Genomic DNA, 26,148 nt, shown 5'->3' on the forward strand with positions numbered 1-26,148 from the left:
ACATCTCCCAGCACATGATAATGGTACTTTAAGCATCAGCATTCCTCTCAGCTTCATCCTCCCTTCCCTCTGCCCTTAGTGCTCAGGCTCTGCACACTTCACATGCTATCCTGTCCCCCACACTGAGCCCCTATGCTCCCCATGCACCTCTTCACTGTCCTGCAGCCTCCATCCTCCTTCCCTTGCTCCTTTTGGGTCCTCTTCCCAAACAGTCATACATTTTTATATTTCTTCAGATCTACTGGTGATGCCAAGACTGTTCAACATAGAAGACTCGGAAATGGTGTATGCAAACCATGTATTTATAAACTTTGTCTGTTTAGATGGACTCGTTTACTGTAGGGGATGTCCAGATAAGTGGTATGGTGTTGAAGCTCTCAAGGTTAAAAATGAGGTTGGTCAATCTGTAAGAAGAAACTGACAATATGCTGCAGAAAGTCTTACCTGGAAGCTAGGTACTAAATGCCTGTTGTGAAAGTAATGCTAAACATAAGAGCTGCTATTGATCCCTTCTGTTCAAATGACACTCACTCTTCCCAAGCTACATTTGGTTTTCCCCTCTGCTAGATCTTAATTATTTTTCTGCCAGGCCATCAAAGGCACTGGATATAACAAAATAAAATGTGCTCTCTCTGGAAGTACAGTAATTGAGAGAGAGAGAAATAGATAAGTGACTATCTGAGAACCATAGGAGGGATTCTGGCTTACCCAGCAGACAGATTTTGCAGGAATGGCAGTATATTTGCAGCGCCTAATGAAAGTGATTGCAATACAATCAGCAAGGCCTGTCATTGAGGTAAGGGATATCAGCATATTTACTGAAGCCCCATACGTAGCACTACATATTTAGAGGAGAAAGACAGAGAGAGAGGGAGAGAGCAGAGCCCAATTGATGCTGATCTGCCATGAGAAGGAAAATGTCCTAACTCTCTCCCCTGGCCTCTGCCTGCCACCTTCCATGCCCCTGGCCATGGCACAGCCAAGGTTTCTCACTTTCTCTCTATGCTAGAGAGGGGCTGTGCTGCTGGGCAGCACCAATCCAGCTGCTCCACTGCCAGTCCCCTCCCCAGCAGGACAGCAATGGCCACACACTGCCTGAGATGGCTCTCTCATATGTTGGCATGAATCCCATCATGTTGTGGCCCATTTTGGACTCTGGTGTACAACCAACATAATTCAGAAAGATAATTACTTCAGAATGGGGAAAAAAAGACATCTGATACAACTCTGGTTTACAGCAAGCATCCCCAAATTTCTCTATATCTTGCTAGCTCTTAAAGTAACCTGGATTTATTTCTGTTTGGAGGTAAAGGCTTTCAGTTCCAGTTTATAAACGGCTCAAGATGTTACTAGGTAAACAGAGATAAAGAACCGTGTAGGGTTTTCCCCCCTTGTTTTCACTGATGATTCTGAAACAGGAAGCCACCCTAAGGCTAAGAGGCAGATTCTTTTTTATGGCTTATTTTCCTATATTATTTCTCTTCCCAAGATGTGCTGAAGGATCCATGACTGTCTTGATTTTCCTCATCACTGCACGGATATGCCCCCTGCACCGTGTAAACACTGATGTTTCACTTCAGAGACATACTGAGCATTCAGAGCACTCTGGCAGGTGTCTCACCAGAAGCTCAAGTCTGGCCCCAGGTTAACATGTGCTTAAAGCTGCATCTGAGCTAAGGGACCTTGTCAAACCCTCACTCTCAAGCACCCTCACAGTTATTTTCCTACACAGCTCCATGAATTATGGTTTCTCCTCCAGGTGATCTCCTTTCCACAGCAAAGTATCCCAGCCACAAGCCCCGTCTGGCTGATCCCGCTGTGAACACCCACATCCCTCACCTGCATCCCTCTGGCACCCCGCCTTGTATCACAGGCTTATCAGCATTAACTTCACCACTGCAAATACCCTGAGAAGTACCTGATGATAGAAGAAGGAAAATCTAGGATTTTCAGCTGCTATGTTTCTATGGAGCATACAACAATTTTTACTGCAGGAGAGACTGTGAAAATCACTATTATGTAAGAATATGTTTAGGCTACAATCTGGGCAGTTATATTTTTAACTCTGTTTGATGAGGTTAATGGCTTTTTCCCAGTTTAAAGACAGAGGTCCTGTCTTTCTTCCTCCAAACCCCTCAAAACCATGAGTTCATGGTGCTCTGTACCACTTCCGTGGTGTTCTTCCATAGCAATGAAGTAGTCAGTCCTCATACTTTGGCATAGGATTATTGCTTATTTTTCCATTTATTGTACACCGTGAATTTCAACAAACGAAACAAAGGAATGTTTCAAAAAAATAAAAAAATTTAAAAAAGAAAGAGAAAAAGTGCTCCAGCTTTTCCAGTGCACTGTGATCCCAAAAAGACATTTGGAGCTGATCAGTTTGGCCACCCTCCTGGATGAAACTTAGTGGATAATCTTCCCATCGCAAGATTAGGCCTTCATACACCTGCCTTTTTTTTTCCTTCTTCCAAATGATTCCTGCTATTTACTCATATCATGCATTTTTTTCCTGAATTGTTGCTCTGATTTTTCATAAACATAAATGATGCTGAGTGACAATCACACCCCACCACTGGTATCATAAAGGATGATTCTGGACTCCACTATGGCCTCTCATTTCAATCACTGTGTATTTTATATGCACACTTCAACAAACACGTGATCCCAAATAGGATTTTTCTACAGATGGGCAGCTGGACAGACTGTGCCACATTCAGTGATGGAAAGAAATGTTTAGTTTGACTTAATTACCTTAACCATTGACCACAGAGCCCAATGGGAGCCCTTCCATTATATGACATCCCTGGGGCTTATTCCCCCTTCAGCCATGCAGGCATTTTAAAAGCCTCTGGGAGCTGTACAGTGACTCTGCATGCTGATCTATGACAAGTAAATGTTGCTCCAACATTTTTTGTCAGGGCTAATTTACTTGCTTTGTTTGTTTGCTTGGGGTTTTAATAATTGTATTAGAAGTCTTTGCTCCTGATGTATTTGACATTGTGCCATTGGTCCATTAGGATTTGGTTGAGTATTGTGCATTATTTTTAATTTGCATTCACAGTATGCTCTGTAATAACTCCCACTGAATTCTAGCAATGGATGCTGTGAATTTGTATTAACAGCAGCGCTGTTTTGTGCAACTGTAGTAAAATTCTTTGCAAAAGAATACTTAGCACATCATCTCCTTCAGCGAAGGAGATCAGAGTTCCAAATAACAACAGAGACATGCAAATTGTTCCTGGGCTAATTGTAATGGAAGGATTCATCTTGGATGGAAATCATTGGCACAAGCTACTGTTGATGCCAGAAGTTTACATGGTTTCAAAAAGCAATTAGACATAATTATGGAAGAAAAATCCATGAAAGGCAACTAAACACACAGCTAGCTCTAGTTCAGAAATTCCCTGAGCCATTGATTGCTGGAAGCTGAGAAAGGGTCCTAGGGATGGATCACTGCACAGTTCTTCTGGGATTGTGCTGCTGGGCACTGCCTGAAGAACACACTGTTCTAGTCTGACCCAGTATGGCCTTTTGCAAAGTGTCATGTTAAGATGTCGTGCAGAGAGCCTTGAGGAAGAAAAGAGAATGGGAAAAAAATCATCTCCCTTCAGTTTAACAACTTGCAAGTTTTTAGGTTTCTGAATTAAAATCCTCCTTTGTACCTCATTGTAAGTCAGACTGGCCCATCAGCTTCCTTTAGAAAAGCATACACACCGGACTGAACCACAGCCATGGGCCCATGCCTGCAGTGCCCTTAATGGGATGAAGGCTCACACAGAGGCTGGCAGTAGAGCCCTCATTTTCAGTAGTTACCGGCCTCAAGTCTGCTTATGCTACAAGATGCATTTTTGGCCATGAGTATTTATCTGCCGTCAGGCTGGGTCATCACTGCTAAAGAGAAGAAGCTGGTTACTCAGTTAAACTAAATAAAGGAATCTGGTGAAGTGTACACAATATCTCACTCTGATGGATATAAAAACATAGCTTACAACAGTGAAAAATCATTAATTTTGTGCACAAGAAGCAAGTCGTGCTGTTGGTTAGAAGAGGGAGCTAATAATACCAGGTCATGAGCTCAGTACCCATACAGGTCATTCACTTAAGAGTTGGACTCAATGATCCTTGTCTGTCCCTTCCAACTCAGAATATTCTGTGATTCTGTAAGAATGACATCTTATGAGACACTCAGAGTCCTGAAGATTTCTCCAGGTGCCCTGGTTTTTTTTCACCTTGACCTTCTCCAAAGAGTGAATGGTGCTTGACTGGATGAGTCATCACTGGCACATTTGATGAACATCTCAAAGTGATGGTACATGTAACTGCTTTTAAACACCTAATAATTTAGCTGGCTTTAAGTTGATCCCAACAGACTGTTTGCTGGCTGAATTTAGTTATTAATTATTATTTTAATAAAGACTAATTTTTAAGTTACAGGACACAAACAAAAAGAGAGAAAAAAATAGGGAAAAAATAGTGAAAAAGACATTAAGGCAAGATAAAAAGCATAGCAGCAACAGCCACACAAGGTGATTATTTAGTTTGGACTTTTTTTATTTTAAGGGGGAACAGGAATGCATTGCTTTTTGTGATTTTCCTTTAGTGGAATGATTGGGGCCTTTTGATGTCCTGGAGTCTGGCAGACGGCACCTTAGTTCTCACAGTTTATCATTATGTAAAACCATGTTGCCCAAAAACGTGGGTGGAAATAAATGAAGTTGTGAAATGCAATGAACCAATGGCTTTTTTCCCAGTTTGAAACACATATGTCTGTTTTGTGAATTTGCTGCAAGTTTCTTTTTGCTAAAAGCATATTGTAAGTCTGCTAAAAATACCAAAATAGTTGTCTCGCACCAATACCTCACTCTGGGGCCTCTCATACTTCCCCAGAACATGGGACTCCAGTTTCACTGAACACCTTTAGTTCCTTTCTCTTCTTGTTAATTGTAACAGTCATTTCTCCTCCTATTTGCAATAACTAATATCCCTATGACAGCCATTGCTTAGATGAGAAGGCAGCACTAGAAAAGCATTTAATGAACATTAATTGCTTCTTAATATGATTTAGCTGCTGGAAATAAGAAGGCTAAGCTGGCTCCATGTGACCAGCAGCCCTACAGGCCCCTCCACCAGATTCCTTTCGAGATGCAATCCTGCTGACCTGGGGGACAGAAGCCTTTCATGGATGATAAGCAAGGCTGCACTTTGCTTTTCCAAATTAGCAGCTAAGCAGGGCTGTAGGAGCTCAGTAACAAAGTCATGATGATACCACCTGGCTGATTAGCGATCTCTTCCTTCTGTGCAAGCCAGCAATTATCAATTCCTGCTGACTTCAGAAGCTAATGGGAATCAGAGGATGGGGGATGCTGCCAAAATGCACCTGCTTCCAGCTGTGAGGAGGATGATGAGATGGGACACAGACTCTATGTACACTGTTAAGTCTCTGTCTTTTCCTGTGTGGTATCTTTGGCACCTGTACCTTTATCATTTTGACCCTCTCCATTACATTACCTGAAACCATCACTTCTGATATGGCAACACCACACAAGAGAAACTTGGTCTTTTGAATCCAATATTCCTAAATTTGAATTCTGATTCACCATTGATTCTTATCTCACCATTTAGTAAGGTCACTTAACCTTTCTACTAAGCTGCTGAGCCAGGAAATTAAGGCTGGTAACATCTAAAGATACTGTGACAATCAATCAATACCGGTTTGTAAACTTGTTAGTAAACAACAAGCACCAAGTGCCAAGTCTAATCTAAACACATTAGTTTATAATCTTCCCATTTTCTTTGCAAGAACTTTAATATGACACAAAGATTAACCTTCTGATCTCAGAAAAAGAAATCTTTACTGTACTACAGACTAGCCTTGGCAGCAGACCTCTAACTTGAAATATTACATCCTCACTGGCATCACTAAATTTCCCATGGATTAGCTGACAGTGATACCTCAGGACTCCCAGGAAAACTGTATTGCAGAGGGAAATAACAGTGAGGGCAAAAGCCAAATCTTTTTCTGGACTGTAATTCTTAGTTGTCTTTGATTCAGAGCTGGAATTGAATACCACTAGGCTTTTAAGATGAAAGACTTATTGTTTTACATAGGGTATTTAATGGGTATTACAAAATAGCTGATGATATCCACTAACATAAGCAGGAGCCTTCATGTTTTACAGAGGTGGTGGGGGATTGATATTTCTAATATCTGTTGATCAGTACACACATACCTTGAAAAGCTTGAGTGTAGGCCCCCTACTTATTGTATACAGTGTCAACTGGTTTTATAGGATAGGCCCAAAGCAAGCTTTTGGGAAGTGGTGATGAATCATCTTCATGTTCCAGACATTTACATTAAATCACAACAATTCAGAAGCTTGCTGTTTAGAGATTCACAAGAATCTTGAAACAGCAAACTTCTTCAGGACTTCACAAGTCTTCACACTGGCTTTGCTTTGCTATTACAATTAAGTATCTCAAAGCCAAGAAGACAACTGAGCTGTGCTCCTGGGGGACTGTGCATTGAGCCAGTCAGATACCTGCAACCCCTTGGGACACCAGCCAACTGCTTCTAGCTCGCTCCCACCAGCACCCACAGCCCTGCTCACCAGCAAGCGAACAAATGCCCCAAAAACATCATTACGTGTTTCCCTGTATACTCCATCACAGTCACAGATGGTGCTGTGCTGTTCCTCTGGTGCACTTCCTGGAGGCTTGCTGCTTCCTATTGTTATATCTAACCACTCACAATATCAAGTCTGTGTTACTTCATTAATATAGAGCAGCAGAGCTCTTACTTTGAGACTTTCTAGCCATTGTTTGATGAGCAGCAGCTCCAAGGCTTAAGGAAATGCTCACAGATACAGAAAACATGAAGGATAGGGAAGAATCTGCAAAAACAAGGTGTCAGCTCACAATTGAAAGGCTGCTGTAAGTCACAGCATCTCTTCGACCCACTGTCAATAACGGGGGACCTAATTATTGGCACCTTGTCTCCTTACTAGGTTTCTCATACCAATGGTTTGTGAAAGCAACACTGAATGCACCATCACATAGAAAGACACAAGCTTACTACAGAAGCATTTCTTTACCAAAACCACTCCAAATGATAGACACATAGAATGTTTTGGGTAGAACCTTATAGATCATCTAGTTCCAACCACCCCTAGCCATAAGCAGGGACACCTTCCACTAGGTCAGGTTAATCCAAGCTGGCCTTGAACACTTCCAGGGATGGGGGATCTACAGCTTCTCTGGGCAATCTGTTCTAGTGCCTCATCATGCTCACAATAACGAATATCTCCCTAATATTCCATCTAAACCTGTCTTCTTTCAGTTTAAAGCCTTCCTGCTTGTCCTATCACTACATGCTCTTGTTAAAAAGTCCCTCCCTAGCTTTCTTGTGGGCCTCCTACAGAAAGCTGTAATGAGCCTTCTCCAGGCTGAAGCAGCCCAGCTCTCAGGCTGTCTCCACAGCAGAGGGGTTCCATCCCTCAGATCAGGTTCATGGCTCTCCTCTGAACAGGGTCACAGCCTTCTTATGCTGGGGGGCCCCGAGCCGCACACGCACCGTGTTCCACGTGGGGTCATTTTTATCTATAATATAAATAATTTTATGTTACATACCTTTTATGAGACAAAACACAGGACACATTGACTATTACTTTTTAATTCAGAGAAAGAGCTATTGAAGCAGCAGCGGCTTCAATACGCCAGCCACGGGGCAGGGCTGCCTGCCCTCGCCGGGCAAGCCCCGCACCCTGCTCCCGCCGCCGTCCCGCAGGGCGCCCCTCTCCCCCATTAAAGTTTGGGCAGTTTCAACTCCCTCGCTCCGCCGCCCTCAACACGGAAGCGCTGCGGGAAGCGCCCCGAGCGGCAGCCGGCACAGGCCGCTAGCAAAGGCCGCTAGCAAAGACCGCCCGGGTGCCGCCCGGGTGCCGCCCTCACGCCGGCCGAGCCCAGCCGCTCCCCACCAGCACCGGCGGGCCGGGCCCGCGCGGCGGCCGCGGCGGGAGGGGGGGCCGATGGCGGCGGCGGCGCAGGGCTGCGGGCGAGGGGCGGAGCGCAGAGACCCTGTGGCTGCTATGGCCGCCTCCCCCTCCCCGCAGCCTCCCTTAAATACTATGGGGCCGTAGCTGCGACGGGTGCCGCTGCCGAGCGCACCATGCGGGCTGTCATCGCCTTGGCCGCGGCGCTGGGCAGCCTGCTGCTGGGAGGCTGCCTTCTGCGCCTGGGCGGCCAGCAGCCCCTCCGCGCCAGGTAGGGCGGCCGGGCGGCCTCGCCCGCGGTCCGCAGCCGGCTGGGGAGGGCGGGAGGAGCGGGACGAGCCCCGCGGGGCGCGGCGGACCCTGGCGATGCCCTCGGCTCGGTCTGGGCTCGGCGCGGGTCGTGGGCAGGAGAGCGGCGCCGCTCTCGCCGGGTGATGTTCAATCACTGGTCCTGACAACTTTGTTTTCCCGTCTCGCTTGCCAGGGGCTGGCAGGAGGACGCAGGAGTAGCGGCTGTCACGCCGAAAGTGGTGCGAGCCCTCAGGTCTCCCCTGACGCCCCTTCCTCACACCGAGAACAGGTACGGGCTGGACGCCCGCTGGTGGGTCCGTGAGGTCGGGTCTGCAAAAGCAGAAATTCGCCTTCGCTCCGGTTCATTCTCGCTTTTGTTTCGGTAGCTTGATCAGAGAGAGCGTTAGAGATTATTAGGGCAAATAGCACTTTGCTTTAACTATAATGAATTATTTGTCCATGGGCCCCCTTATTGACGGCTGTCACTCTGCCGTTGGTTTCGAGCCCAATAAAATACTGCGTAGAGCAGTTTTGTTAGCGTACGATGCAAAAAGTGCCTGATGAATGACACGTTCCAGGTATCTTTTTATTCTTCTTTCCAGGAAGGTGGAGCTGGGAAATGCTATTACTGTTTTTGTAATCTGTATTTAGTTAAAAATGCAGATTTATCATTTACAATCCATTTACAATGAAGGCAAGACATATGAAGCCTGTTTAGTTTTGGGTTGGCATTGTACTTTGTGGGAGCCCATTCATTTGATCCTGTGTCTTGACCTTCTAGATCAGTGTAGATTTTTGCTTTACAGCCTGTTTTTTTATGCTGTGAAATTTAATGTGAAGGTACTTTGTAAAATCAGCTGTGAAACGTTGTGCCTTACATGCAGACTTCAATACTAATGACTGTTGTTTTTATGCTCTTGGGTCCCCACAGACTGTAGGAAAACTAAGAGTGCAGAAGATGGTGGTGTAATCCACACATGAAATCAATACTATGTAAGAAGTAGTTTTGAAATATTTTTTCTTTCTTCTTTTACTTTATATGGCATTATTGCCTTTGCAGTTACCATGACTATTATATGTTAATATATATTACAGTCAAAAACCACATTATGAAAATCAGAAAGAACTTAAGAATTGGGTCTTTCACAGAAACAGTGATGTCCTGGTTGTGTTGAAGACAATGGTGACAGTGCAGTTAACCTTACTAAGGCCACCATCTCACTCAGTCTAGCTGAATTTGGTAGCCTATGCTTTCCCTAAGTTGATGTTAGTTGCAGTAATGATTGCAGTGTACCCTAACAGTGCATTTCTTATGTGTTTCTGATGAGATACTCTTGTGCTCTTTCCCTCAATATTTAAAACTTTCACAAGCTCTAAGTTTATAGCATCTTTCAAAGTTAGAGTGAAAGAAAAGGAACAGAATTCTCCAAATGTTCCTACCTACTGTTATGAGCTTCTAGCCTGCTTCTCTTTCCTGTTCTCATTTTTTTCCCCTTTCTGCTTTTTTTCCCATCTTTCCCCCTCTTGATACTGGTTTTTTGCAGTATGTACTGTTCTGCTTTGCTTTTTTTGGTAGCCATTACTCCATTCTTCTTTCCACTCTGTTTTGGGCTGTGTCTGTGGTTTCCCCCTGGCCCATCTCCTCACACTCTTCCCTAGTAGTTTCTGAGTTGCCTCTCCTTTCATTCAGCTCTCTGTGTTATACCATGGAATTGAATTGACTAGAAATGCTGATAGAGAGCACTTCAGAGAACAGTCTATTTCCCATCTTAGTACACTCAACTGGAGCAATGAAAGTGGAAACAACACATACCAAAGAGGTCTGAAAATCCATGTCATTTTTTTAACCTTTGTAATAGGGCAAGTGAGATTGTGATTTTAAATATGTATTTTTCCTTATTCTACTTGGAGGAATTTTGACACCAATTTGAAGCTAGTTTTTGTCAGCTTGAAATTGTATTTCTTCATGACTAAGTGTCTGCAAAAGTGTGTCAAGTAAATAATTCATCAAAGAAAGTTTCAATATACTCAAGCTCCTGTAACTGCAGTGTCTTTGGAGAGATGTCTTGCCAGCTGAATCCGAGAGTGGATGTGCTGTCTCACCTGACTGACTGTGCTCAGTAAGCTGGCCTGACAGGGCTTTGTGGTGCATGTGTGGCTAATGAGAAAGGAGGGAGAGCTGCTGGACTGGACTGACCAGGAGCTGTTGGTTCATCCAGAGAGCAGCAGGACTGGGCAGGGAGCCATGCTGGAGGCGTTTGATCCAGGCAGCAGCTGGACTGGGCCTGGCTAAGGGCCATGCTGGAGATGCTTGATCCAGAGAGCATCTGGACTCATTCAGGAGTTCAGAGCAATCCCTCAGTGATGGAGATGGATAGTCTGGTCAATAGGAATTAGATTCCAGTGTGCTGTGGGGTAGTGTGGTTCTCCTAAACAACCCTGATTATTTGAGTGGCATTGCTGTGTTATTGGCAGCAACTCTTTCCTGCATAAGATTAAGAGGATGTACATGGATGTTTCCAGGAAAGGAAAAAGAAAAAAAAACCTAGGCACTATCCTTGACCACCTCCAAGTAAAAGTAATCTAGACAGTCTTCACAGTCACAAGCTAATATTTTTAATCATTATTTCCTTTGCTGTTGGAGGCATATTTGTAACCAGACATCTCCCAAAGAATCTCTAAGGCCCTATTATTCTGTTGCCTTGCAGTATTGAAAGCTAATCTGTTCTTTTACTTTGAGTAATACTTTTAAAGGATGAAACTGAAGGATGAAAGGATGAAGAGCAGAGGATTGGATCAGACTCTCTTAGATACTTAGGCAGCTATTATGTGCAGCAATGTTTAAATACATGGTGACCAGGCACTTGAAGTTCTCTGGGGATCTGTGTCTTAGTAAATAATCTTGATGATGTGGTTTGTCTCTTACAGGTTTGTTGCTTACCCCTTTTTCTTGTTAAGCCTTAGCAAATTGGGGCAATGTGACTGCCTCTACAGTGCGACTTGCACATCTAGTCTTGGGCTCATTTCACAGCCTACTGTGCCTCTTAGTAGGGTTTCTTACTGAAAAGAAAGGCCACTGCTAGTAAGATATGTCTAGTAACCTCCAGACTTATTCATGGAACCAGTGTCATTTATACTGCAATAATATGTTCTCTGGCAGATTTCTCCTATCTATGCCTCACACTGTCCTCTCAATTTTTAAGCTATAACTGCGAGTACAATTTCTATTTTCTTAACTACAGCCTTCTTATATTTTCAACAGTACAACCAAAAAAAGAAGTCTTGCATTTTTCTCACCTTTAGATCCTTGGTCTTCCCTCTCTCCTTTCCTCTCTCCCCCAACTGTTTGTGCAGGCATAGTTGTTTGTTTAGTGGTTACAGTAATAGTAGAACAGAGGACTCGGTACTGCTAGTGCTTATCAAGGGAAAATGAAAATAGTAAGAGAAGCTAGGTAGTATTTTCTTTGTTATGAGGCCCAGGGTGTGCTAGGTTAAATTTAGGAAGAAATTCTAGCTGCTATTTTACTACCCAGGAATATGTAGCAGATAAATCATGCCAGGTCCTGCAAGAGAAGTCAAAAAATAGCACTATTTATGTATGTTTTATATAAAAGAAACAAGGCAGCAGTACCCTAAAGAACTGACTACCATAGCTCTGTTAGTCTGTCTTGCCAGTTTTAAGGCATTCACTTACTATTTCCCCAGCTTGCTTTCTGTCTTTGCAGGTCCAGGGCAAGCCCAGTGTAAGACCACTGAGGTAATTGAACAGTGGGAGGAAGTGATTGAGAAGCTATGGGTAAACAAGTTAGTATTAATACAGTGTTCCATAGTGTTGATTTCTCCAATTCCTCTCTCAGCAGCAGATCTGTATGCAGGCCTAGGAAATAAACAGCTATACTTAATTAACAATGCTACAGAGACCTGTACATTCTGTCTCGTGACAAAATACTGCATTCAGGCAGTCAGAAGGGGGAAAAGAGACAGGCTAATACCACAATTATGGAGTAGCCTAGTATACTGCACAAATAATTTACTATGGTTTAGATTAGTCAGCAGTGGGGGTCCACTTCACTAATTTTACTGCTCTCTTAATATTTTGCCCCTTCACCCCAAGTGATGCATGCAGATATATTTTAGGAGCATATTTTGAAGCCATGCCTCATGTATTAGTTCTGTCTAAATGAATAGGTGTTCAGTTGAAAGCTGCTGCCAGGACATATTTATGTTCTGACAGTGGTGAAAGGTTTCTGTTTATTTGGTCCAAGTGAAACTGCTCTGTCATTCTATTGTGTGCCCTTGTAACATGATTTTAGTGTAAGTACCTTATTCTTTTCACTTCACCTACCATGAGGCTCTGAATGTTGCTTGTCATGTTACCTGTCATGCAGTTTATGGATTTTATAAATAAAAAGTGTCTGATGTTATATATAGCCCTGGTGAATGCACTGGAGGGTCTTTCAAATAATTTCAAGATGCAGTTTGTGTTAAAGACCTGATTTAGCATTCCTTAGATAAGCAATACCTTATAGGAACTTGAACAAAGATAGTAGGATCAATCCCTTTAACAGTTGCTGTGATTAATGTTTCAAGACAAATTCTTACTCCTGTGGTTTGATGAAGCAATTTTTATAGTCCATTTCACCAAGAATTTAAATTGTGTATTGCCTTATTAATCAAGGTGTTGTGAACTTTAAAAACATCACTATATTCTTATCATCTGATTAATTTGAAATAGTGTCAAAGGCAGCACTTAAGAGCACCCTTCCTCTGGAAGTAGGGATTTTGGGTTTTTAATAGTATTCAACTAACAGATGATGAGATTCAAATATAAATTAGTCCCTTCAAGGGAGAGATTAAGACAAAAGATATTCACAATCTGGATAATGCTATTCAGTGCCATTTTGGTAGAATGATAAAAATGTGTAATTTTGCATACAGAAGTTATCCTTTTTAGCTGGAGATGCTCAGCTGGAACATGTTTAGAGCTCTTGTGCTGCTTCAGACAGCCAAGATCAAGAAGCTATAGAAAAGAGCAACAATTTATTATGCTGGGTGTGGAGTGAATAGCCAATGAGTGGGATTTTCCCTTACTTTCAGGGTGGACTTAGCGGGGAGGTGAAATTTTTGTTGCTTTCACTGCTGCCAGACAGTTCAGTTCTGAGAAATTTTGAATATCTCATCCCACATTCTTTGTTTCTATCAGATTTTGAGGGATATCTAGAAGAGTGACCTTTTAATCTTTGTGTTACAGTATAACTCACAGCATCAGTTTTTCCATATGCCTTTTTTTCTTTTCTTGTCTTCCCTATCGTTCCTCCATCTTATGCCTATCCCATTTTCCTACTCTGATAACTGGGGTTGGGTTTAGTTTTGTTTTTAAAGGGTGTGCCTTTGCTTTTCTTTCCTGTACCTTTCATCTCCCCCAGAATGCTCTCTTACTTGGCATACCCCTCTGTCTGGTGATTTCCTGCACTAAGGTTCCCTGTTGTCTCAGGACTGAATGCTGCAGGAGCAGCAAAAGGACTTTCCATATAGTTTCTGTCTGAAGATGGAGTCAGTCCTTGTCTTAAACGTTTTACAGTTTGAGGATCTGCTGTCTTCCTGAGAGCAAGATATAGAATAAAACATGCTGATAGATAAGGCACATGGTCTTAATCTACTGTGGATTTATTAAAGTACAGATGGTGTACTTCCTGAGTTTCTAGAATTACCATAGGAAGTATGTGGTCCTCAAGCTGTTCATATATGATTTAAAAAGCCCCTGTTTTTCAGATTTGGTCCAATGAGATTGGCTTTGAGAACATATGAGCCCTAGGGAAAATACAGCTGAAATTTCCCTGTATCATCAGTTTTATGAGTTTAGGCCAACAGAATGTTTCTGCTTCAAGTTCTCATTTAGCTTAATAGTTCACGGAATTAGTTGAATGTAGCCTGATATCTGTGTTGTGAGGCATATTACTGATTTCATTGCAGAAGTTGTAGTGCTGCTCTAAGTAGTGAACAAAGACTGTCATCCACTGGGTCAGGTAAATTAATTTAGTGGTAAATGTTGCCTTGCACAATTGTCTGAAATGAGCAGAAATTTAATGTGAGTTTGATGTCTGTGCAACTTTGCCATGAATAATGCAGTAGAAGTCTGGACTGTCTCTTGCACACCCATCTTATCTAAGTGCAAAAAGATTGCACTCATGTGAAGTAGAGGCTACTCTAACAGTGAAACAGAAATTCAGAAATTTACCTTTTAATGGAATGAGTAATTGCTTTACATCTCTTGAAAATCAATTGTTTTAATTTTGTACCTTTTGCACCACATAAAGAGGGTTAAGTAAGTTTTATGTACAAAAAGCCACAGAAGTATTTTGGTGATCTGTCATGTGGCTGTAAAAGTGATTGTGAGGCTTTAATGACAAAACAGAATAGGGATTTATTTTGTTCTATCTTTTTTCTCTGACTTCCTTTTTTTTTGAATTTTTCAGGTCTTGAAAAGGATTACTTAAAAACAATTGTGTATTAAAAAAATGAGGCAACTTGCATTTGTTGATCTTAGGAATTTTTTAAAGGACTAAAAGTCTGTGGGGTGAAGCCTGTATTATTTGAGAGAATATTTATTCATTGCCCCACAGATCTCAAGACATAAATTAATAGGAAGCTGTAAGGACTTGTAATGGTTGTCTGCACAGAGTTGTGCAAGAATGTTGGTACTCTGCTAATGCCCCTTGCAGGGAGCTATCAAACCTTGCTGCCTGCTCTGGCCTGGTCATCCACTTGGCATATTAACATGTTAGACAGTCTCTTCTGTCTCTTCTGGCCTGTGGTGGCTCAGAGGGGCTGGGGCCACTTCTCAAATCAGCATCCAGCATCTTGGGTTTTAGTTATAATGGAAGGCTTATTTGCAGCAGTAACATGCACTTTGCTTTTATCAATTGTTCTTTTTTTTTTTTTTTTTTTTTTTTTTTTTGTCCTTTCTGTTTCTTTAAAATTATGTTTAGGCAGCTAAACTTTTGCCTGTAGCCATTTCTCTTATATTAAGCTGCAGAATAATCATTTGATGTTACTAAGTTAAAGAAGCAAGAGGGAGGAAGCATGAGAGGAAGTAGTGCTACCTAAATTTGTTTGAGAGCTGGAAAGGGCCTGCCTGGTTGTTCTGCATAGACAGAACCATTCAGAGCAAGCTGCAGCAGTAAAACTGTGTACATAAATTTTTTAGGCAGAATATTTGCTAGCACTTGCTATGGGAGATCTGCAGCGTTCTTAGCTCTGAACTGTGTGCTCTGAGAGCCTTCTGCTATTTGTATTTCACTCCTTGAGAAAAAATGAGATAAAGAGCTGTATGCAAAGGCAGCCAAGGAGCTCTCAGTAGGCAGTGCCAGCTGTTACTATTGAAGTCACTGCAGAACTGGAAGGATAGAGGTTTATGTTGTGTTGTCTTACTGTTTCCCTCAACAAGGGGCATACAGACTGGATACTTCCTTAGGGGCACTGAGTGTATACTGGGGAGAATTTATTGGTGGTGGGAAGAAATGAAGAGGGCTGTTCTCTCTCCTTGGCAGCCTACATCCTGTGGAAATTGCTACTAGGTGTGACTAACTCTAGAAAATTCATGGGCAATGGAAAGAAAAAGAAAGGTGGTTCTTTCCTTCCCTGTCAGCTATGACAATGAGAGTCAGCTCAGTAGCAAAATAAACAAGCATTTGTTCTTCTTTACTCTTCAGTCAGTCTGTTCATCTGAGGTGTTTAAGAAGAGAATGCTCAGGAGAGAACTTATTGATACCTGAAGGGAGGGTGCAGGGGATGGAGCCAAGTTCTCATTAGTGGTGCTCAGTGCTAGAACAGAGGCAGTGCTCACCAGCTGGAACACAGGAGGGTCCCTCTGATCATCAGGCATCATCACTTTTTCTCTGTAAGGGTGACTGAGCACTGGCACAGGCTGCTCAGGTGGGTTGTGGAGTCTCTGTGCTTGGAGATATTCAAAAGCATCTGGTACAGTCCTTGCTCCCCCTCTCTAGGTGGCCCTGCCTGAGCAGGGAGTTTGGACTAGATGAGCTCTGGAGATGCCTTCCAGCCCCAGCCACTCTGTGGTTCTGTGCCTTGAAATGGCATCTTTCCCAAGCAAATCTTCAAACTCAGCTTGTCAGAAATCTTGTTGCTGAGGGGTCTCCATGTTGTAGCAGGTGAAGTTTTGGTCCTTGTCAGTAAAAAGCAGTGATGACTCAGAAGCACAAAGCAGGAAGGCCTTTCTCTTGTGTGAGTGCCTCTGTGCAGAGATGTTTCACTTGTTCTCTAAGAACAGCACACGGCCCCTCTGCCTTCTGTGTTTCTACTTCTGGTTTGAGCAAAAGGCTGCAATGTCCAAGGGCTCTGTAAGTCGTGCATCAGTGGAAAGAAGCAAAGAGGAGGGGCAGGTGGCAGGGAAGAACATGGTAAGGGGCAGGGAAAATAATGCCAGAGAAGAAATCTTTAGGGTAAATGGCAATCTACAGAGTGGAAGGCTATGTTAGAAGAGGGTGATTGTATGAGATTGGACATAGATACAGGATGAACTGAGGTGAATGGAATAAGAACTTGGTATCTCAGTCATTTACTAACTTACTTCTCATTCTTCTACAAGGACTGCCCAGAGCAAGAGGACCACACAGGAGTTTGGTGAAAATAAGACAGGAATTAAAGATACTATCTGACACTTCCCCTGGTTCCTTTTACAAATATTTGTTCTTTCTGTGTAAATAAAGAATAAAAAAGACAGGAAGTATTCTACGTGAATCAGTAAGTTAAGGTCAAAGTACAAAGACGCACTTCACCTGTGGATGGACTTGCCTGTATATATTATATTCACTCCAAATATTGCATTTCATCAGCAATTTTAGGAAATCACATCTGCTGAATATTTTACTAGTGAATATTTTAAATATCTTCAAAACTTAATGTTCAGGAAGCTTTCAATTTCATTTTTTTAAATTACATTTGCTGATTACAGTGTAAAGTGGAAAATATAATTCAGACTATGAAATAGAGTTAATTTAAACAACCAAATATTTTATATTGCCTAGCAGAAAACTCTCTTTTAATAACAAGAACTTCACAATAGAAGTCCATAAGGTTTCTTTAGTAATGTTTTCAGCTAAATCAAAGGTTATTAATCCTATTGGCATAATAAAGTAAATGTGACAACATTGGTAGAATATGTTCTCTCTTTTAAAGTTTATTGCCTTTTCTCCTCCTGCTCCCTTTTAACAGAACAACTCATAATAAAAATGGAATTTACCAGTTTGAACAGGCTTCAAAATGTAAGGCAATTCAGGACAACATTTTGTCATCATCTATCAAGAAGAAAAGGTAGGTGTTTGCTGTCCTTTCTGCTTTGTTTGTTTTAAATAGAAGGGTAAAAGATTGTCCTTTTTTACATAATTCTTGTTTATTAAAGGGGAGCTATGCAACAGAAAACTGAATTTGTTCAACCAATGTTTGCTGCATTTTTTTCTTTTACATGGATAAGATTTATTTGAGGTGGGATTTTAACTTTTTTATTTTCACAATGCAAGATTTCTTCTTGGCAGGTAGCAACAAGTTATTCACAAAAATACTGAGTAGAAGTGTGGGGTATAATTTCATTTTTGAGAGTCTTTTCCCTGACTGGTGAGCACTCCTCCTTTTATGAGCAACTTCAGTTAATGATTCTGTCCAGCATTGCTAACTAGAGGAAGGGTGGAAATGTACTAGTATAAAGACCTGCTGGTTAGTCACATGATTGCATTGTGATTGCAAGTCCACAAGTAACAAACAGTCCAATTTTAGACACACTGGGGAAAAAACCACCCCAAATTAATTTTGGGTTTCAACTTGTTGTTCTGTATTTTTCTGGCATGGAGAAAAATCCAACTTTGATATCAGTCCCACTCAAATTCCTTGTCACTTTACAAAGTGAAAAGCTGAGAAGCAGACAGTGATTTTGACATGTAACATCTTTTCCTCTATCAATGCACCAATAAACCAAAGGATGCACCAATAAATAAAACATTGAAGGTAAGAAAGGCTTCCCATTAGGACTGAGTTGCAGCTTAAAATGGATGGTGCCATGCTGTCTTTAAAAGTGGGAGCTTCCCTCCCTGCTCCCCTCCATTTGGGAAAAGAAATAGAATGAGAAACAAAAGGTGAACTAAAAACAATTATATGCCTTTCCCTATTCCAAGTACGGGAGAATTCAAATTTTTACTTAATGCCAAAACAACATTAAATGGTGATTTGAAAACATACTCTGTCTTTTCTGCCCCCTCCTCACTTTTTTATTGCATTTCAAGACCTTTCACGTCTCTTTAAATCATCATATTTCCAGCATTTCTTCTTTGGTCTTATTATTACTTCTTTATTTATTTATTCATTCTTTTTCCCCCCCTTCTTTACAATCTCTTTTCCCATCACTATTCCACTTTTTTAAGCAACACTATCATTGAAGTTTTTATTCTTTTGAAAGGTGCTAGACCACTATGTTACTGATGCACTGATAGTGAGAGCTGGAACACAGACTGGCAGAGGTAAAATAATGCAGTTGACTTAAAACTTAAGTGATTAACACCAAGAGGAGGAAAAGCGGTCACTGTATTGCTTTCAAAATCCACTTGCAGCAATATAAATGCAGTTGTTTATGCCACACATTGCAAAGTTTTGCAGTCTTTGGAGATGAGCTCTTCAAATGTTCATTGAGAACATTTTGGAGCTGAGATTATGGGAGAAACTTTACAAAGTACAAGACTTTTATTCCATGGTTAAAGAGAAAGGGGTTGTACCATTTAATGAGGCAGAAGATGAACTGGGTAGGTAGGAAGAGAAACAGATGCTTGGGAAAGAAAAGGAGCAAGGGATTGCCTTTTGCCATGAATATTGCAGCCATTGACCTTCACTGAGAGGGGCTGCAGGGATTTTGTTGCTTTTTCAAGCTGTGACCCATGGGTGTGGCACATAAATGCTTTATATTACAGTTCTAGCCTTGGAGGGATATTCTGGACACTCCTGCCTCTTAAACTGGAAGAAAGAGAAAAAAAATTTACTAATTTAAAGCTTGTCAAATGATTTAATAGTAAGAAATGCTATGTAAGTGGGAAGTTGTTGTTATTATTATAGCAAGTATGTGCTGGTGGTGACAAAGAGCCTGAAGTGCTGAGTTTTGCTAGCAGTTTTCCATTTTTATTCTAGAGCAACCCCTGTGTAAAATCTCCTGAGGGCTTATAAAACTGATATTTTTTTGGTAATGTTAAAACGTCCAGAGGCAAAACAGAGCCTCTCCTTATTTTGCATCTGTCTGTTCTGACATTTTACCTGTTGTCTCCATGCTGTCTCTACAATTTGTCCTTGCTGTTTTCCTTTAGATATCTTCCAAAAATTAGAAGATACTAATACTTTGTCAGTGCTTCGAATGTGCATAGCAACCTTAGCCAGCGCAGTTAACACAGTAGGTCACTTCTTACCTGACAAATACTCTGGGGGAAAAAGAAAAAGTCATCCAGGTGTTATTTGTCAGTCAGGCTCATATAGTATAAGTGAGTTTCCTAGGACAGCAAATTATTATAATGGTTGTGGTGCAGGTGGCAGACAAAAACAGGACAAAAAGACCCCATGTTTCATTCATTCACTCTTCTCAGCACTGTAATCATTGTGTTGTCCAAGTATTTTTATAACTCAATTTACCTGAGCCTTTCTTTTTTATCTCAATAATAAAACCCTTTTAGCATCAGTGAATATGTGCTGTAGGCTCCTAGGTGCCATTGGAAATCTATGTAATGTGCCAGCTCTTTGAAATGGAAGAGTGGAGAAGATGACTGTCTGGGTTACAGCAGAGTCATGAAATGATTCCCTGATAGCCTGAACTGATTTGTTTGGAGAAGTGAGTCCCCAGGCCTCCTTTAAAGCAGGAAATGCTAAAATTAGCTTTCTGGGAAGAAAACAAAGTTTTCTGGGCTGTAAAACCAGCTGCAGCAAATCCCAGAGCTTCATGTTGAGTCTTTAAAAAATTATTTCTAGGAATGCTGTCTGTATTACAGTTCATTTGATAGAAACCTTTTACTGGTGTGAGCAGATGCCTTGCAGAACTGCCACAGTTGGGAGCTCCTGTCCCCCAGGACAGTGTGCTGGGATGTCTGTGCTGCCTGTGGCACTGTGCCAGCTGGTAAAGACAACTTCTGACAGACCAGAGTGTCCTTGTAGGTCACAAGAGGAGCTAAACTGGATGCATAGGGTGAGCAGAGTTGGTGTTCTGACTTGTAAAGACCTGGAAATGGAGCTTTTCTGTGTGAGCTGGTGAGCTTGGATAACTCTGAGCAAGAGCAATTCCGTCCAGTAGAGACAGCTGTGGAAAGGCTGCAGTGTTCTTGCTTTGTAATTGGTGCTTTACCCAAAGTGCATTTTCTGTTACAGGTATGAGAGGGCCCTTACAGTTTCTGACAGAGACGGCCTATGTTTCCTATGACATCTTGTGACTGGCATTGTGGATTATGCTTTTATTCTTCTCCCTACCAAATGTTTCCCTGTAACTTACTAAAAAATTGTCAGTCAATGCAGTTTCTTTCTGAATAGATGGTAATTTCTCATTTCATTTCTGACTCTTATCTTCATCTTATCAATGTCTTTAGGCTAGAATTTGCTTTTGCTATATTTTTTTTCTCCTGGATAGCTATAGTGTAAGTAACTCTTTGTGGTCTGTTATGCTATTAATTTCTGAAATTTTTTTGTAAGTCCAAGCATCTAAGAGTGATTTCTTGTTTATATTAAGGAATGAAACCAGATGAGTTACTCAACATCAGAATTGGCTATTTGGGTTTTGTGCTTTTTTCTCACGTTCACCCCACAAACCCTCCCTGCCCTCCACTCCTACTGACCCTTGTCTGTCCACATAGTGACTCAATTTAGGGATCAGCTTCAGCAGGAAGGTAGTTCCATTTTCTATGGCTGCAGTTCCAAGGCTGGTAACATACCAGCAGGCAGCTGCCAAATAGAAGGGCCTTGATCCCTGTTTGTCCATTTCCATCACTCTGCTTATACTCGCTGTGGTCTTAGATGGAATCTTTCTTGTCTGGTTTAACACAATAAGAAGAAAATGTATGTTCATATCCTTGCCCTTCTGGATTTTTTTTTTTTGCCCTGGTAGTAAAAGTGGCCTATGAAAGCATTTAACAAGTGCAGAACCTGACAAAAGAAAAACAGGGGTGGAGTCAGGTAAGTACCCATAGTGGCACAAGGCAGTTGGACTGGAAGGAGGAAGAATGTGCTGGACCAGGTCAGATCAGCTACAACTGCAATGAAACTAGTTTTTTTCTTTTCCTGCTTCTGCTGATTGAATTCTCTTGAGTTGTGAGGGCTCAGTAGAATCACTTTAGTTATAATCTTCTAGTGCCATTAAAAGTTTTCTAAGTGTGGAGGATGAAATTTTGTACATATTGTCACAGGTGCAAACTTGAGCCAGAGACCAGTTTTAATGCAAATTCCTCTTAAAATTCTAATTTATTTTTCTGTGTGGAAATTGGACGTGATTTTACTTGGGGTAGGATCAGTGAGTTACCTTTAGCAATTGCAGTACTTTTATGGAGCAATCTGTTTATTTCAAACGTGGAACAGAGAGAAGGAGGCTTTCAGATAATTGGCCTCTACTGCAACCACCAGACATTTTTTTTATGTTGCTTTTTATCAATTCTCATGCTCCACTTAAAAACAAGTCAAGTTGCCATCCCAACTCTTGTAAAACTGTTCAAAATAGACACTTCTAAGTGACAGCTTGAATAAACTCATGAACGTTTGGATCGACACTAAGCTATTTTTGTTAAAAGAATACAAGTTAGATCTTGTATGGAGACTTGGGTCCTATAGAATTTTAGTCATGACATCCATACCATCTTTTCTTCCTATTCCTCCAGTTACCTTAAGTCAGTTATTGTTTTTAAAAGCCTGTATTATAATCCAGGCACAAATGGGAGAAACAGTAACATTGGACATAAAAGCCAAAAACGGTTTAATTCTTTTGACTTGCATGTTACAAAGTATTTAGCTTGTGAACAAATTTAAATCTCTTGAATGGATTTTCAAGAGCAGAGAGTTTTTTGGTTATATGTAGCAATGTAACCAAAGTTCTGGATCATGTAAAATAGCAGATAGTTTTATTTTACAGACAGTTTAAAGGAAAAATTACATCTGTAAATATTGGTCTAATGTCTTTAGATGATTGAGCTTTGGAGATTCTATTAAGTAAATGAAAGAACAGGCATAAGAAATGTTATGTTTTATCTTGGCCAGGAAGAGCCACTTTTCAAAACACTTTATGGTTTAAACCACTAAGTACAAGAGAATTATTTATATTATTTTAGAATTTTACACTTGAGATGATTTCTAATAGTTTCAAAATATTTATGGTTAGTTATGTGAGTTTGAAACAAAGGCACTTTTGAAACTTTCTGAAGTTCATTAGGACACCAGTAGTAAGAAGAGATGTTTAATAGGCCATGGTAGTTAAATGAGGATAGTGCTGTTACAAATTACAAAAATAAAATAGGTCATGGAGTTCTAAAAGCAATCTATTATATATGCACCATACACATTATTATTAATAAATGCATCCTTTGAATGTTTTTAGAGACTGTTTCTAAATATACATACATATATATTCTAGTGTTTGATGTTGTTTCCTTTTTTAGATACTCAGAAGATTATTATCTTCACATAGTCACAAAACTGCAGAACTGCACCTGGGTAAGGAAACCAGAAGAATCTACAAAATTCAGGTAATTTTCATTGTCTCATTAAGAAAAACTGTTTACCCTAGATTTTTCTAACACGCCGTAAATTTAAATATTCCCTTTTAAACAGATAATTTTGTATTGCTTGTAGTAATTTCTATCAACTTTTTGATGCTGGGCTCTTCTTGTTTGGTGGAATTTAACTATTCAAACTGAGTAGAATAAAATAACTACATAAGTACTTTCATTTATATTCACAATAATGAGTGGTAAACTAACTTAAGTAGAATGAATTGAAATATTTCTGACATAAAGCCTACAGTGTTAAAGTACTGATAATGTTATTTTGTCCATTTGAACTGGCACTCTGATAAAAGGCTATAATGAAGCAGTGTGTTCCTTACCCCAAGACTATTACCTGTGTTGCAGAAGTGCCCAAGGCACTCATTAGGTTTGTCACTGCATGTCATGGCCCCTGAGCATGACAGCACGTGATTCCGTCTGTCCTTCTTTGGGATGGCACAGAAGGACATGCTCAGTAGGGATGGTGGGCTCTGAAAAGACTAAACTCTCATTTGGAAATCATGCTGGTTTTAAAGAACAGCTTCACTGTGCCATCCCTGTTTTCTCCAGGGAAAAAAGCTCTCGTTTTACATTTTTACATAGATCATAATTAAAGATTCTGTCATGATTGTTAAAAACAAATAAATGGACTTATCTTCCAACTCTTTGGAGTTAACTAGCATTGAGAGCCTAATATCCACATGCTCAGCATGATCCCTTTGGAAGAAGCAGTTTTGGGGTGCTGGGGGACAGGGTGAAGGGTTTTGTGCACCATAAATTGCCGTGTTTGCTGTGTATCACAGCTGACTAATGGTGTTTCCCAAAGCTGAGGTAGGAGTATACACAGAGTTAAAGACACTGTGTTGACTCAGGCAGGCCTCAGCTGTGCACAGAGCTATCAGCATGACAAGGAGCTGTAAAGCAGCCCATTCCATCTCAGAACAGGCAAGTGTCTTGCACAGAGTTGATGGGAGATGAAGCTGCTCTCACCTGCTCTTCACCCTGCTACATTTGAACTTTTTGTTTTCCAATCTATTTTTTTTTAAACTTCTCTTCCTTCCAAATGGACCAGCCACCACATACCAGCTATTTGCTACTGCTTCTGCTGTACTGGGTGTTTGGATCAGTGGCACTGTAGCCACTCCTTTGTCCAGCCTGACTTCTTCATTTATTGCTTATACAATCTCCCCTCCACTGGGCCACCTTCTACATCTTCTAGGCCTATGGGAATCAAGCATCCAAAACATCATGTAAGACTGGAGTTTAAATACAGGATGCTTGCTATTCCTCATGCTGTCTTTGGTTTCCAGCAAGGAGTCTGGGTCCTAAGTAGTCAAGGTAGGTTATGCAACCAATGATCAAACTGGAAAAATTCAAAAGAAAAAACTGTTGGATGCACTAAGCCACCAAAAAGTGTGGACTCTATGTACATTGAGGTGATCTTATTAACTTTAATTTAGCTCATATACCAAGCAGAAAACCATCTTTTAAAATCCATGGTTCAGCACAGGCTGGACAAACTTGTTACTGAATCAACATTCAAGGGCTGTGCTGTTACGGTTTTCTTGGTTTTTAACATCCAAACTAGCTGGAGTATTAGCTGGTTCATATGTACATAACCCATGCTGCAATTCTAATGACAGTACTATGTATTCTGTTTCTGACATTTCATCTGATTTGATGACATCAAAGATTTCCATGACTAAGGACTGGTGCTTTGGTGTATAATAATTCATGGCATCATGAATTATTATTTTACAAAAGATGGGTGCTTTTGCATAAGTCTTTCCTTTCTTTTTTCATTCTCAGTCTTCTCTATTGTTTTTTGGAAATAGTATATTAAAATTTTACAGTTGTCCTTAATACATGACCATGCTGGAGATTTTCAAGGCTCTTAGCAGGTGGTCAATGGAGTCTTTAAAATAAAAAGATGTTAAAAAGCAAACCAGATTTTATTTAAAATTTGCTGGCTAAATCTCCATGCTTACAGAACTTCCAGGCTTATTTATCAGACTTAAGCCTCCAACTAGCTTTGAAGGGCACTTCAGCTGAAAAATGATACATTAATGGAACTATGGGGGTGAAAAAGTTCTAGAGTTGTAGTGAAATAAATGAATTAATATTTGCTGGGCAGTAGATCTCTTTCTTTTTTTGACTTATCCTTGTGTCAGTAATAGCTGTGTAATACAAATATTTTACAGTCTGAAAATCTCATTAAGTAGTAGATAAACACACCCATTTGCAGAAGAGGAAATTAATCTCTGAGGGGCTGTGCAGCAGAAATTGGGTACTACAACCAGCCACCTTCAGCAGGAGAAACTTGAAGCTGTGTCACATTATTCACCTGGCAGTGCCACCAGAAGTCTGCCTGCTCACAAGACTGCAGAGAAGCTGCTTGACTTCTTTTCCTGTTTGTCCATCTGTTAAATGCAGTGAACGCTTAGATGCTTCTTAGGCGCGGTGTCAATTTTTTGACATCTCTCTATTTTCCTGAAGTTCTGAAGAGCAGGCATGCATATTTATAAGGGATTTAATGTCTTATGCTTCAGGGCATACACTAACCTCTAATTAATAAGGTTCAAGGAAAGCTTCTCCTGGGTAGTTAGTTTTTCAGAGAAGCTTTCCTGTGTTTTCCTTTGCAGCTTTTACTGCTGGCTTCCACTGTGCTGCTAGTGGAGTGAAGGAATATGTGATCTAAGCCAGTAACTCCTGTGTTCCTAGAAGGCAACACTGTGTGCCAAGGAGTACACATCCATTCACATCATAAGCTGCTCTCCCAGCAGATCCAGGCCAAATAAAAGAATATAAATTAGAAGTGCAGTTGAGGAAAGAAATACTTGTCTTTTTATTTGGCAGAAGGGTTACAGCTGATGGCCATGTCTAATATAAACTACAGTTTTTTTGCCAATTCACTATTGGAGAGCAGAGTCCTGGCTGACACTCTACTACCTGGCTCAGCTTTGTCATGCAGCTGTGCAAAATGCGTCCATTGTTGTCAGAGGGCTGCCCTTTCCCAAGTGGCTCCCTCTGAAGCTGCTCTGCTGTGCTGGCTCACATGCTCTTGGCTAGGTTGCTCTCTGGCAGCGCTC

At 41.0% G+C, this 26,148-nt stretch overlaps 1 protein-coding gene across 1 annotated transcript in view; it reads left to right on the plus strand.

Moving 5' to 3' along the window:
• Positions 1 to 8,047: 8,047 nt before the first annotated feature.
• ST8SIA6 (ST8 alpha-N-acetyl-neuraminide alpha-2,8-sialyltransferase 6) overlaps positions 8,048 to 26,148 on the plus strand; it is a 45,214-nt gene continuing 27,113 nt past the window's right edge. Inside the window, exons 1-4 of the mRNA XM_058814136.1 lie at positions 8,048 to 8,262; positions 8,476 to 8,571; positions 17,517 to 17,615; positions 22,955 to 23,041. Of these exons, the coding sequence (XP_058670119.1) occupies positions 8,168 to 8,262; positions 8,476 to 8,571; positions 17,517 to 17,615; positions 22,955 to 23,041 (377 nt within the window). The 5' untranslated portion in view covers positions 8,048 to 8,167. The remainder of the gene's footprint in view (positions 8,263 to 8,475; positions 8,572 to 17,516; positions 17,616 to 22,954; positions 23,042 to 26,148) is intronic.

This window comes from Ammospiza caudacuta, chromosome 1 (assembly GCF_027887145.1).
Source record: "Ammospiza caudacuta isolate bAmmCau1 chromosome 1, bAmmCau1.pri, whole genome shotgun sequence".
Classification (NCBI taxonomy): domain Eukaryota; kingdom Metazoa; phylum Chordata; class Aves; order Passeriformes; family Passerellidae; genus Ammospiza; species Ammospiza caudacuta.